The sequence below is a fragment of the Gavia stellata genome, chromosome 10 (genome assembly GCF_030936135.1).
Source record: "Gavia stellata isolate bGavSte3 chromosome 10, bGavSte3.hap2, whole genome shotgun sequence".
In the NCBI taxonomy this organism is placed as follows: Eukaryota; Metazoa; Chordata; class Aves; order Gaviiformes; family Gaviidae; genus Gavia; species Gavia stellata.
In genome coordinates this window covers 5,683,311-5,698,029 of record NC_082603.1, presented here as the reverse complement: position 1 = coordinate 5,698,029, position 14,719 = coordinate 5,683,311, and the positions used below count along the sequence as shown (strand labels likewise).

Sequence of the window (14,719 nt, the reverse complement as noted above, 5' to 3'; positions counted from 1 at the left end):
GTAGTGCAGCTGAATTCAGACATGAATTTTCTGTTTACGTTTGTAGATGCACATATACATACGTCTGTGCTACAGCCGCACAAACAGCGCGAGGCTAGGTTCTTACTTATGTGATAGGGAATGCCTATACCATTGCAGACCCGTTCCCCCCTAGTCACGGCATCCACTCATTGCTAGAAGTCTGAGGATGCTGAACATTTAACACAGGCTTCCTTTATCCAGAAGTTAGTCCCCAAAGTTAAACAGGTGTTAATATAAACAAACCAACCCCAAAGAGTTTAAAAAGTATTCAGACTAAAAATTCTTTCCCCTTCTCAAATCTGCCACTGACACTCTCTTGGCACCAGTTACACAGTCCTTCCAGAGCTTGAGTCACTATAGCTGGTGACTGACCTGACAGAGCTTGAAATTCTCATGCGAAAACAGAAGAAAAAAAATGGTCCGGAGACCTGAACATCAGTTGCTGTAGCACAGTACAGCCCTGCTAACATCATGGAGGTGGACTCCATGCCCTAAAAGTTATGTTCTGCCTTCTTGAGTCTATGACCATACTGAAAAACCTCATGTGTATTTGAACTAGTTCATTACCATTTAACTATTGTACAATAAAGTTTAAATAGCTCAACTTTGGCTTGCTAGTTAACCAAGTAAGAATGGTGTAAAGACTGACAAACAACTCAAGCAATATGCTGCCAGAGAATCAACACAAACATTTAATATCATCACTGATAATGAGTTTCATCATAAAAAACTGAGAAAAGCAAATAAACAAATGGATAAAGAAGGGGCAGAAACGGGGGGTTTGTACAGCTGCATTAATCACAAAACACCCAGAGCACATGCCTTGGACCAAACAATACTAATAAGGATTGGGGAAGAAATGGGGTGCTGGAACTCCTGTATATCCCTCTCCTCTCAAATCCCATGTGCACTTTTAACTTAAAGTATTATACAGCTCTTATATTTACCCTATCACTAATAAAGTAGTAGTTCACAATAGCAAATCAGGGTATCCACATTTATGACAAGAGACAGGCATCCATACACTCATTTAAATGGAATATTAAAAAACCCCACATCTTCCTTTTGCCTGAAACTCTACCCAAACTTTGATCTTCTGACGCAGACTGCTGATGACTCAGAGTCCTAAACACCTGAACAGTATACTACAGGGTAAGGAATCAAACAAACATTGGCTGTGTAGAGCTCTTCCCTACTGTATAGGCTGCCAAAAACCTGAAAGTAAATGCATACACTGTATACCTACACCTATACTTCATTTATTTAACGAGAAATATAATCCCTTGTAGAATTCAAGTACTTCAAGATGGTGACTTAATAGAGGAATTCATTAAAATGCTGATATTCTTGTATGCATTTCATGCCAGTTTAGGTTTGAAAACGTACTGTTCTTACAAAGGTACTTTCTTACATTAATTCACACTGATTTAAAACACCTTTCTTTGACTCTGCAGCATTAATTTCTCCGACTGCATTAGAATAAAGGCTCAAGCTAGTCTCAAGTGATTGGAACACACAACTGAAGGCAAATGTTCAAGAGCCTTAGTTTTTCCAGAGCTTTCATCCATATCATTGTAGATTAGAAAAAATAAGTAGGAAAAAAAGAAATAGTTTGAGAAAGAAAACACTCCAAAGTTAGAACAGAATTTGCAATCAACACTGCTACAAACACAATCCATAAATGTGTTTTCTTTGAATTTTTAAACACCTAAAATTACATTCTCAATTTCAGCCAAGTGTTTCTGCGTTCATACCTCGACATCTATTCTTAAGTGGTATATATGTGAGACTGTACCATTAAAAAAAATCTCCTAAGCAAAATTACTTTGCATCCTGTATGTTAGGTGCTGTAAGAGGGGAAAAGTAACACAGAAGCAATATATGAAAAGAGGGGTCTATTTTACACTGTCCCTTTTCCTCTACAGAATTATTTGGACAGTTAGCCATTGTAAACAAATTCAGCTTCAGAAAAGAAATTCCGTAATGCAGCTGAGCCAAATTGTAAGTAGTGGTGGAAATCCAAAACTTTGAGAACATTAATGAAGCAAGCTGCGCATTGCTGCAAAGATACTTAAGAGTACACTTAAGCAAGAACAGAATACTTAAAAGGTGTAAGAAAATCAGGGAGTATAGAAAACCATGTATTCTTAAAAAAAATAATTTTGTGAATAAAAGGAAGTTTCATGCTATTTCTGAGTGGAACCACGATCTAGTAAAAGCATCGTAATTTATCCTACTTTTAGGTGAGGAGGTGACAGCAGGCAAATATATGCAGGAGAACAGCTGGTACGAGTGTGCAGGTGGTTCCTTCAACCCAGCCAAGAGCAATGCTTAGACCTCAGAAGGGCAAGCTCACTCTTTTGAAAGAGTGTATACAGCGACCTCATCAAAACAGAGGGATCGCAGAACAAAACTATCTTGTAGCTTTAAGACTTCCTGATAGCAAGTAGTGGGGGTTGTCAATGAACTTTCACTGCAAAGTAAAAGCATCTTTCCTAATTCACTAAAAGCAGATATTCTGGATTGTCTGCACAAAACAGATGTATTTTCAGCGGTATTCATCTGTCCATATTTTCATGTGTTATCTGTCAAAACTCTCTTTGCAGTGAACAGAAGTAAAGTGGGGTTTTAGGGACACAAGTCATATAACCTCTTTCTAGTCACCCACCTAAGAATGAGATGAATCATATCCCTGAAGATCTTAATTCTCTATGTGATTATAAAGAGCTCCAAATGACTAGCTCAAATGCGGCTGTCTAAATTACGAACATCTAAAACTTAGAAGGGACAATTTCCTTTTTGTTACATTCCTGAATTCAAGAGAACATTTCCCATCTGATACTGTATATACGGCTGGTCAAGTGTTTCTTCCTTCTAATTAGGACAGTCTTGGCACTGTTGGAAAATGATTTCTCACTTTTGTTCAGATAACAACCACCTATGTTAGAAAGTAAAACGGCAACAGAACCAGATGTACATCTCCCTTACCCTAGCATAATATATGACCATCTGCTGAACGCAGCCTCACAGTTCTAGTAACAAGAACTGTTTTGAACCAAGCACAAGAAATTAACATAATGGGGGCTGTATCTTTAATTTTTTTTTTTTTTTTTGAGTTGTAGGTTTTTGCAGAATGACTAGAATGTACACAATCAGCCTCCAGACCCTGAAATTAAGAAAAGAATCTGATAAGTATCTCTGACCATGGCTGTCACTTTACAGACTGGCCTATTTTTTAGGTAATCCCATACTTGGGTCACTTTCTGCATTGCTGCTGCTTTAGGAATCATTCATTGCAAATAAAGATACCCACTTAGTATGTCCTTCATATCGGAAAGATCAATTACATCGATACAAAAATTTTGGAATGCTATGTACCATTCCCAAAATGGATCATCAGTCTTCCCCAGCACAACACAATCAAATTGTTCATCAACACTTGAATGTGTGTTCTTAGTTTAGAGACACACACACTACTTGATTAACTGCTCAGTTTTAGTATGCTTATATGCAGAACAGAATTTCATCCAGCCATGAATCTCAAGCCTAGTGATGCTCTAACTGATCTCTGTCACAGACTGAAAGCTTCTATCACAGGGATAACTGAAGAAATCCAAGTGAAAGAGTCCTTATGTATCTGAAGAAGTTGGTGTGTTCACCAGTGGAAAAAGAAACAGTGCTCTGATGAATCTTCATAACATGCCTATAAATTGCTTTACTGAATTGTAAATGAACTACAGTAATCTGCTAACAGCAAAGGCAACTCAAGACACAAGGCCTGATAAAAAACGCACAAGCTCGCATGCTCTAACGATTTAGATAAAGCATCGTAACAGTACAGTGCTGCACACAAACATCCTACAGACGCTGTTGTTACATTGCCGCTTTTTTGATATTTAATGCAGAGGCAGATTATATCAGATCCTCCAATATGAAATATCTGAACGCCTCTGAGCCCTCAAAACACAAGACTGATTTAAAGTAGTATTACAGTCATCTTTAAGGTCACATTCAAGATGTTGGCATATCAGAAACACTGTCCATGTTTTGAAAAGGGATCACGTATCCAAAAGTTAAGTCCTATACAGGCTTATATCTAAGAAAAGGTAGTCCTGTTTCTAGAGCAACAGGTTTAAATCCACATTTATGGGCAAGGTGAGAAATAACACTCTTTTCAGTACACACGTTCAGAAGAAGTTTTCTTGACTGTCTTTTGAAGTTGTGTTGTAGAATACTGTAAACCTCCTCTCTGCTGCAGTGACTGTACTATTTCCAAGTACTAAGTAAATAGACTACTTCAAACATGATGGAGGAACTTAGCAGCTTCAATCAACTTCCTTAAATCCTGCTGAAGCAGCAGTGCAGAATGCCAGACAACTTACATTTCCAAGAATTCTTCAGTAATAGATATTGCAAGCCTCCAGAACTTACTTTCTTCCTCCATACGTATTTCTAGTACCTCTATTAATCTTCTGCGTCATTGAAATTTTCATAATCAAGAAGCAGCAAAAATAACAATGACGCTAGACTGTCAAAAAAGTAATAAAACTGAAGCATCTGAGTACGGGGAGGCTCAAGGTGGAAGAAAATGGGAGAAGGGAAGTTCTAACCACAAATGCTGATCTTGCACAAAATGCGTAAGGTTGCTGTTTTACAAGTGATTTATAAAAGTCTTCTAAAGTGGCAATTTTGTTCCCACTTGTAAGGGTGACTACATCAAGTCGATAAGGTCATGCCTGAGCTAAGCAAGAGAACAGAGTTGAAAAATTCACAGAATCACTAAGGAGATGAGACAAAGTAGGAACCCCCTGTATTCTTCAAAGTATCTAGATGGTGACTGGTTCTTAACTGTACCTTATGAAAAACTGCTTGTCAGCTCTGGCAAACCTTCCCTGCTAGGCTCTAATGGAGGTAAATAAATAATATACCCTGGAAAAAAGGATCAACTGCAGAGAAGTTTCTTAGATATTTAGATAGAAAACATCAATAAAAAGCTGCACTGAGAAAAGGGCAATGCTACATCTCAAAGGCGACAAAAGTTTAGTTCTCCTGTACTGTGCAATCCCTGAGAATGCAAGCTGTCTCTGTGCTGGTAAGTACCATTCCTGCTGGATGATTTTGAAATGGCAAACTGTGCCACAGCAGAGAACCCGTAGAAAACAGAGACAGGCGATGCACATTTAATAGCGGGAGCTGCCTGATGTGAACAGGTTCAAACTACCTTGGTCTAAGCCAGTTCCACAGATTTACTTATTAACATGATTTTTAAAAATTACTGTCTCTAGATATTTGAATTTTTCCACATGAAAAATATATTTGATGTTTGCTCAGAATATGGCCTGCTCCTCAAGAAAATACATGAAAAGCTCCTGAAAACAGCATAATTTGAAACTGTGTGACCTTGCTTCTCTCCATGAAGACTGAAAAGCAAAACTATTTTTTAAAATTAAGTTACCCAAAGAAAAGCGTAACACTACAAAAATTTTGTATTACCATAAACGCATAAAAACTGAACACCGTTGAATGCTATCAAGCTCATAATTTTGAGAAAAAGGACTGTGATAGAGGTTTCATTTCTCAACCCTGGCTGCAGTTAGGTGGATCTGAACAGCACTTGCCTTGCCCTGCCCTCCCTCCGCTTTAAGGATCTGTGCGTTACAGGAAGAGACCAACTGCCATCACACAAGAAACTCGGGAAGCAGAAGTCCTCAAAAGAAGAATACCCTAAACACTTGAAGATAAATAACTTACCAAAATGAAATAGATTCTGACATTTTGAAGTATCTGAAAGTTAAATTGCCATCTACTCCTGACAAAAGCCCGGAGTATTTAGAAATTATGCTCTTAAAGACTGTCAGCAATTTACAGTTCTCACTGTCAATTTGATATGGCATTTTAAATAGAAATCCTACCACAAGGCATTTTTAATTTGGATTGATTGGGGGGGGGGGTGGGGGGGTGGTGGAGAACAGAAAATGGTGCCCTGACCTTCCCTCCACCCCCATCAAGGAAGAGGAGGAGTATCAGAGGTTGTATTGTTAAAGGGGATACCAAAAAAGTAATCTGCTTTTTTATAATTTGTCAGTACATGCTGTATAAATTATACTGCCTTTCTCCACCTACATTTCTCAATTTTGTTCTAAAATAGAACTGGTATTTTAGAATAGTACTGCTGCTTGTACAATCACAATTGTGCTAAATTCTTTATTAAAAGACCATGTACTGCATGAGTATGTTTACAGTTCCTACCTATTGAAATTCCACTAGAAAGGGTGGAGCTTTCTGCCTGCCCTCGGGATGGAACATGAGGCTCCATGACGCTGTCATCCAGTAGGTGCCTTGGTCCTGCGTTGGGGAATGTTGCGCTTTTAAATTCAGCCGTATTCATTTTGTGTATGAAACTGGAAATGAACAAGGACAAAATTGTTACAATATTATTTTTGCTACGACTTGACAGTGTTAGGTTTGCGGTTGGACTTGATGATCTCAAAGGTCTCGTCCAACCTAAACGGTTCTATGATTCTATGACTTCAAAAGCTGTTGCTTTAACATCCTGAAGGACTGCATGCAGTGTGTTCTGAATACCAAACTAAATCATGGCTCAAGACATAAGCAATTGTGCACAAACTATATTATCTATAGGAATTGCTAGTCTTAAAACTGAACAGCACTCTTGGAGAAAAGAAAAAGTCAGGAGTACTTTAAAACTTACTTCTGATATCCTAAGGTATTTTTGTCTTACTATAACATGTACCTAATTGAACTTTAGAATTGCATTCTAGCTCATTAAATGTAAATTTACAAAATACAAGTTAAGAGATGAATTACTGAATAGCTACAATCTTGCATTTTGAAAAGATGACAAGGGAATTAATGATATAATGATCAAGATATTAATTAAAAATACACCTATATAGAAAAAAAACGAAGCCATTACTATACAAGGTTACATGAAAGTCTACAAAGGAGGTCTCACTATAAATATACCAATAAAACAATTATTTCAGTTTGAATTTGAAAGAATTACACTGGCACTGAGTTTCTGTAAGTGATAGTTTTGTCATTCAGGAAGAGCCTATTTTTGCTAACTCATTGGCTATTCTTGTCCATCGTAACAGCCACACAGTCTTCCTATTTTGACTAATTCTCTTTGGTCAGGATACTACCATTATAGTTCTAAGCTTGCTCTCTTGCCACAAATTGGTCTCCAAGCGAAGTACTGTGTACAAATCATGATACTTTTTAAAAGCAATGTTTTTGTATTGGAAGATGATACATCACAAAGCTTAGGATTTTCAGGTTAAATAAAATGCTGACTTGTATCCCAGACTGTGACATTTCCTATGTCCATGCGGTATAAGGTTCCTAGGCGAAGGGGGTGTTGGTGGTAGCAAGGCTCCTTCAGCTGCAACATTTTTCCGTCCACTTTGTGGAGACGCTCCAACTTCAGAGCCTGGGAACAAAAAAGACATTACTCCCGAGTAACTTTAGAATTACTGTCAGGGTTACTTCTCAGAAAATTGTGGAAGAGTTGCACAAAACTTCCTAAACTCAATTTGTAAGAGGTAGGCTGTAATAAAACTCATTGACGTACTCATATTGATAATTAAAACCCCTGCACTTTATTTTTAATCCTATGCAAAAAACCTTAACACACTTATTTCAAATAGACCATCTAGTTAGAAGTTATTTTATAAGTCCTAACAGCTGCTGTATTAGCTACCTCAGCATTAAACAGGTCCCACTGATTCTATGCTTTGAAACTCCTGCCTTCAACCACTTTTGGCATTGATCAAAAATAATGTACATTTTTGGAAGCATATCATACCATGAAAAGTTTAGATGAAGGCCCTTCTTTCTAGACACAACAAAGAATCAATTTTTAATAGCTCTTCACCCCAAATGACACTAACAAGTTAGTGCCACAATACATACAAGAACACAAAAAACTGACTCAATTCCTTGAAAGAATTTCTTTACAGGTCACCTTTAGACTTTTTATTACAAATATACAGTGTTTATACTCCACACTTCTTTATTAGTCTCAGGCAAATATTTTCCACATTCACAACTCAAAAATAATGCATTTGACAACCTCAAGTCTTTCCACATTTATTAAGCATTTACCTACTAAATCTTCTCTGGAAGCAGCAGAGTGAGGGGTGCTGGTCCCTGGTTCTATCTTTAATGAAAGTCTGCATTAAAGAAGCATTAAAAATTACTTTATCAGGAAATAGAAGCATATAAAAGTAAATTTTTGAAAAAATGTTTTTTGAAATTTACAATTGAAAGCTGCCTGTTTCTGGAATTGCAAGAAACACTATGAAGTTAATGCAAACCATGCACAGTTATCTTTCACACACACTATTTCCAAACTTTTTTTTTTTTTTGGGTGGAAAAACCCTCTACTATTGCAACAGGGCCCAGGATTCAAGAAATGACATGCTAGGGCATAATGTAGTAAATGAGTCTATTGCTTTGGTTCCTATAGACCAGGCCAGGTTTGCAATACCATGCTGAAGGATCACGAGACGCCACAGCAAAACCTTGGCTACAGCACAGCCCTGCAACCTCTTCTGCGTCAGGGAGCCCGGCGCAGCTGGCACAGCCAGCCACAAGCAGCCAAACAGCCGCCCGTTGCCATCTTCACCCTCTGTGAGCAAAAGCTCAACCTGGTGTGTTGGCACCACTCTCCAGGGAAAACATAGCCATGCATAAGCCAGGTCCCACACAGCCCTGGGACTGCTAGTAGATACGTGAAACTCGGTGACGATACACTACTCTAGCATAAAAACTGGGAAGAATAAAAAGTATACAACTGCTCCCCCCACCTTGGCTAAGCTATTTATACTTACTACACTTCATATTTTAAATTTTTCTATAAAGTGCACTAGTATGCTGGGCCAAGCCTTTTGTCTTTTCTGGTCTAAAAGCCAAAATCCTTCTTCTGCGTTTTGGAAAATACATTATCAACTTGACTGCATCCATAATTCAAGCTTTTTCTACAATAGGCACTTTTTACAACAGTACCACAAAGAGGGCAGACTCCACACAGTTTGCAGAACTAGAATCTTTGAAATTAGCAGGATTGGAAAAGCATCTACTTAATTTTGGGGAGAAAAAGTTTGACAGCTCCTCTCCCTCCCAGCCTCAGACAGTTTAGCAACGATTCATTACAATTTTAAACTTAATTTTTTAAACTAAAATAAAATCCTTTAGGAAGAAAAAACATGCATTCAATTCACAATGGCTGTTCTCTAATTTCAGCTTTTTTGCAGACTCCTTAGGCGATAAAAAGTAAATTAGTCACTGATTGTAAGAATAGTTCTTCAAAATACCCTCCTCCCCCATAAAAAATTGGCTTTGGAGACATAAAAAACCCGTAGGTGTAAAAACAGACTTTCCGAATAGCAGCCATGTTTCTGCATTACATGTAATTGTCTCCATTCACTTCCCTGCTATCAAAACGTGGGTTGTACAGGATGAAAAGACTGTAGCTCCTTCAGCAATAAAATTCCCCACTAGTAGTGAGTCCTACCTAGTGAAAGCGGAGGAAGGTGGAGTGTGGAATTCATGAAAACAATATGCCACTAAGAAGCAGACGTTGCAGTTAAGAAACTTAGGTTTGGTTTGTTGGGGTTTTTTTTGTTTGGGTTTTTTTTTCCTTCAAATGTTTAACCACAGAGCTTTACTCTCAGTGATAAGCAAGCAATACTTTCAAAATCAGGCTATAGAAAATTTCAGCAAAAAGGTAAAGCCGGATGCTTGCATACGGACATGCAGAGAACAATTTACAAATCTTAAAGATTGTTAACACGTGAAGGGAAGCCAAGTGTCTGAGCTCTATTCAACTGCTGTTCTTTGACATAAACCGAAGGGTCCCCATTTGCTGCCTTTTAGTAAATCCAAGTTAGTGCTACTAAATGGTAAACCGTATTTGTTCCTCTAGTGTGCATACCATGCCCCCCCATTCGAATGCAGCTACACAAGCAACCAATTCAACACAACTGAGGTGACAAACTTCCAGGGCGGGCAGGGTGGGGAACCTCCTCAAGCAGATCAGCCAGTGAACAAAAACTTTCTTCATATGCAACAGATTTGCTTTAGTTTTTTTCCTAGCCTCAGGGCTTGTTCCTGTCTCTTGCCAGAGATTTCCATCCCCCAGTTTTGCTGGATGCCAAATCACTTAATACAGTAATAATCATTTAATTAAGGAAGCAGAAACCTCTGTCTGTGGCAGTATACTTGGAAGAGGAATGGGTGGGGACACAGATGGACAGTATCTCGCCACTCAAAAATCAAGTGTTTACAGTTCACTCACACTGCATAACCTAATCAAAGAGAAAAATATAACATGAAAGTGAAATATATATGAAAGTGAAAGCCTTAAGTCACCCTTGGTAAGAACTTGGGACTGGATGCACAGATGACTTTGTTCGGATGAAAAATGACACAAACTATCTCCAATCATAGGATGCATCTTGTTGACTGAACGGTGTTACACACGAGCCAGAAGTACAGAGTCTTCATTAGTGGACACTCGAAGAGGTCTGCAGATCAAATCAACAGACCAAAGAGACCCGAAAGCTAGGGCTTGATGCAGTCAGGCATAGAAAAGGGAGGAGATACGCCATCCAGCATGCCAAAAATTGTCTTGAGCACAGGACACTGCTGTAACCTCACCACTTGCAACTGGTGCATCCGAGACACATAATCCCCCGATACAAGTGCAATCTTAAAAGTGACAGGCTCTGTGTTATAAAAGTTATTTTGTAATGAGTTACAGTTAGTTATAGCATTTCATACTTACTTATAATTGTCATCTTCTACAAACTTTTGTAGTTCTTCTATGTACTGAACTGAGTTTAGATATTTTTGGACATGAGGCAACAGAGGAATATCTGGAGAACAGATGACATTCATTATCATCATACCATTCATTGGTAAGCAAAGTTATTTTCGAGAAAATATTTAAACAGAATCAGATCTCTTGCATTTTTTATGTGAGATGGAGGTACAAACTACAGTCCCTACTGATGTTGAAATTTCTGTCCTTCATAGCAATTCTCATGTGTTGAGCTGGCATTGCCCACATACATAAAGCCAGGTACGTATGCCCCTAAAGCCACTCTGCTTATCAGAGCATGTATCAGGGAAAAGTGAGAGACCACCCCTGGTCAAACTGACGTCCCAAACCTGGAACCTGGAGGGTTGTATCTGAGACTCCTACACAGCCTACACTCTTATTATATTGAGCTTTCAGCGAAGCCACAATCCTGTGCTAATTCGCATTCCACCACCACAAACGCAGCCTTACAACTCTACTAGAACTTGAAGAGGACTGCGAGGGAGACCACCTTTGAAGAAAAAATACATTATCTGATCTATGAACAGAACTATAAACGTCCAAACGACAAGCTGAACGTATTTTATTAGCTCCAGTAAAATTACTACTCCAAAAGCAATCCTACTATTTTTAGAATTCATAGTCATAAAATTATGAAACACAGGGATATAAGTTTATAACGCGCTAGTAAAACTACTGTTACGTACAATGTATTCCACATTTTTTTTTCCGGAAAATACGTACTGCAAAAATGTGTGTGATGTAAGAAAAGGGCAATTTTATTCTGTCTCCTCACACTGACACTCTGTCATAACCAACACCACCAGAATAAACTTAGACTTTTGGGCTGAGAGGGTGAGAGTGTTAATGGCATTCAAATGGGTTGGGCCTTACTTACATTGCATTACAGAGGACAAATATTAAAGCTTTTGAAGTTGTTCTCTTTAATACTGCAGTATTTGCACACTAGCTTACCATATTCACACGACTGCTGTAAATCTGAGATAATTCGAAGAATGTTGTTCATTAAATTTGTTCTTTGCTCACTTTCCAGAATGCTCCCTGTTGATGGGTAGGCAGAGTCAATATACGTCAAGTCTGACAGATAAATACCTGAGTAAGATTAGAATGAAAAGTTTCATTATTTAGTGCCTCCCGTTTAGCAGAAAACACTCACAAACAGCATTTTGAAGAATTTTTGCTTTCATTGACTAACATGCATGCAGGTTGACAACAGCATTGCCTCAGAATATTATTTTGGATTTACCTGAGAAATCATTTTGACAAGATCTCCAAGAGCCTTCACACCTCAGAGTAAAACAATGATAATGCCTGGACTTACAGGAAAGTACATCACCATGCCAACCTTGTCTGCGATTGAATCTGCATTCTCCTCAATCACTTAAATCCTTAGTTTTGTCAACCTTATCTCAGCTGTATTCACAGATGCTGAGGGTACGAGTACAGCAAGGTTTCTGTGTGCAAGCTTTCATTCTCTGCACAACGAATCGCAGTGGGAGGCAGAGAGGATCATTTCCCCCTGCATCACACTAGGCATGTACCAGCTGACTTTACAGTGTCATTCTTTCTAGATCTAAAAGTACAAGGACAGGCACAACTACTCATGAACCTAATCTTCTGCCGAATCACCAATTAATTTTTCCCTTGACAAATACGAAGCATACTAAACACAATGCTAAAATACATGATCAAAATTACTAATGATTTTAGGAAGTCTACTACTTCATTCCTCCAATTTAGCAATCAAAAAAATAACAGAAGGAAAAAATCATATTATCTATAACTCTTCAAGCTGAATAGAAACTCAAACTCAGCTTTCACCAACACGGGAGAAGTTAACTAGGCAAAAAGCGCACGCAAATTGAAGCGCGGTATGAATCCTGCAGTTCCTATTAATCGCAAATCCAAAGATACAACAGTCTTACAGATAAGACTCTTCAAGTCTTCTAACCGCTTTCTTCCCTACCACCACTGGACCCTTACTAGTCTTTCAATCCCTTGATCATGCAGAGAAGAAAATCCTCCTCCTTACATGCTAATGCTGTAGGTAAACCACTTATTTTAATTCTAAATTCAACTCTATTTCTTGAGCTTCACCCATAGACTGATCACTTTTGTCTCAACTAAGTGAAACATATCCTTACCAATTCGGCCATTAAAAGGAATTGCTCTTCCTCCCCTGCATCTTCCACAAGATATCCAAATAAACAAAATATACAAACTTTAAAAATGTTTTTAAGAAACTTATTTCAATAACAAGGAATTTCTAAAATTATATTTTGCTTCACACTCAGCCTTGTATAACTAGAATCATAACAAGAAGTTTGGCTTTACAGGTGGAAGACTATTAACACAACCTCACAAGAACGGCAGTTGTGTTTGTATAGCACCTAACCAGTACAGTCCTCAAATGTGAGTTGGGAAACTCTGGGCATCACTCCAAAATCCACACATACACGCGCGTGTGTGCACACACACAGAAACAAATTAAAATACTTGTGGTTGAAAGGTGACATATAAAAAGTGAATAAAAAGGTATTACACATGACCTGATATACTACTAAATTTCTCAATTTTCTATTCTGCTAGAATCAGTTTATTAAAAATAGAAAGGATACTCAAGAAACATCAGATAGCATAGCAATATAAATATGACTATCCAGACTGCATAAGCTATCCTGAACGTAACTTTGCTAAGCAACGTCCAAACAGGCCTCAGAAATCCCAAACCTGCTCAGTCTTCCACAGAAAGAATTAAATCATGCTTACTAATTATGATTAAGGAAATTCACTATGAACAGGCACCTGCAATATTATGCATGATTTTATAAGCCAATGTATTTGTAGGATTATCTTTCTGAATTACTTGTTCAGTTAAGCACCGATTTTTTTTCTTTTAGCTAAATCAAGAGCTCTTCAGTAGAGAGCTGTTCTCTACAATTATTCAAGGCATTTCTATGAAGTCTAAAATAATTCTGAAAGCATACTAGGGTAATTCTCTTTCAAATATAACTGGCACATCCTTTGCGAAGAATCCAAAAAGATCAATGAAAGCAAACTGAATGCACTTAAGTGCCGGCTGGCTACTGACAGAACTGAAACCAGTATTCTGCATTCCTCACAGGGCATAATCTCTGTGGCTTTTGCTACTTCTAACACCAGTCAGATGTTATCAAATATTCTAATACCTACCCAAAACCATCACACACACAGTTTTAACATTTTCCACATGTATCAGAGACTTCATGCATTTAACAACTGGAACTGTTTCTTATTAAGTGAACGTCAAGAATTGAATGCGACATTCTGTTGAACATTCTTCTAGACTATAAATGGTTCATTTTTCCTGTTGTATCCAGCCAGGCTGCCCCTTTTATTCCCAGCAACACAAATCGAGTTTTATCAGCCTGAAAGAATCTTTCTTCTAAATGAAGCCCAGTACTGTAATAACTTGAAAGGCATCTTTAGGCAGCGTAGTAAAAATGTTTGATTTGTAATTGCCTGCTGAACTCTTGCACAGTCTGTTGCCATATGGTACCCTCCCTTCTACTGGCAAACAATCTTTCCTTGTTCATAACTTCTCAGCCTCCCTACCCCCTCCTTTTCTGGAGGGTATGGATAGGAAATCCGAAGGAGGAGTTTCTTGCGCTCTCAGTGTGTTCGCGGTGACATCATAGGTGGGCTGAACGTCTAAGTCGAGTGTGTGTTTGTTTAAAAAAACACTGTCCAAAAGTGATGTATATGGAATCTGGGTCAGCTGTAGCTGGTTAGTGCACTTCTGCATGTGAGAGTAAAACACTGCAGTTTCAAAAAATATTTCTTTCTTTCTCT

The 14,719-nt window shown here is 38.1% G+C and overlaps 1 protein-coding gene across 3 annotated transcripts in view; it reads right to left on the bottom strand.

Annotated features, from left to right (window-relative positions):
* The window catches only part of RALGPS2 (Ral GEF with PH domain and SH3 binding motif 2), a 101,881-nt gene that overhangs the window by 24,604 nt on the left and 62,558 nt on the right, over nucleotides 1-14,719 (bottom strand). For all 3 annotated transcript variants that reach the window (XM_059821763.1, XM_059821764.1, XM_059821765.1), the window contains exons 8-12: nucleotides 11,843-11,980; nucleotides 10,832-10,922; nucleotides 8,149-8,216; nucleotides 7,339-7,474; nucleotides 6,271-6,422 (exon numbers count right to left, since the gene is read on the bottom strand). In XM_059821763.1, coding sequence (XP_059677746.1) covers nucleotides 6,271-6,422; nucleotides 7,339-7,474; nucleotides 8,149-8,216; nucleotides 10,832-10,922; nucleotides 11,843-11,980 — 585 coding nt within the window. The remainder of the gene's footprint in view (nucleotides 1-6,270; nucleotides 6,423-7,338; nucleotides 7,475-8,148; nucleotides 8,217-10,831; nucleotides 10,923-11,842; nucleotides 11,981-14,719) is intronic.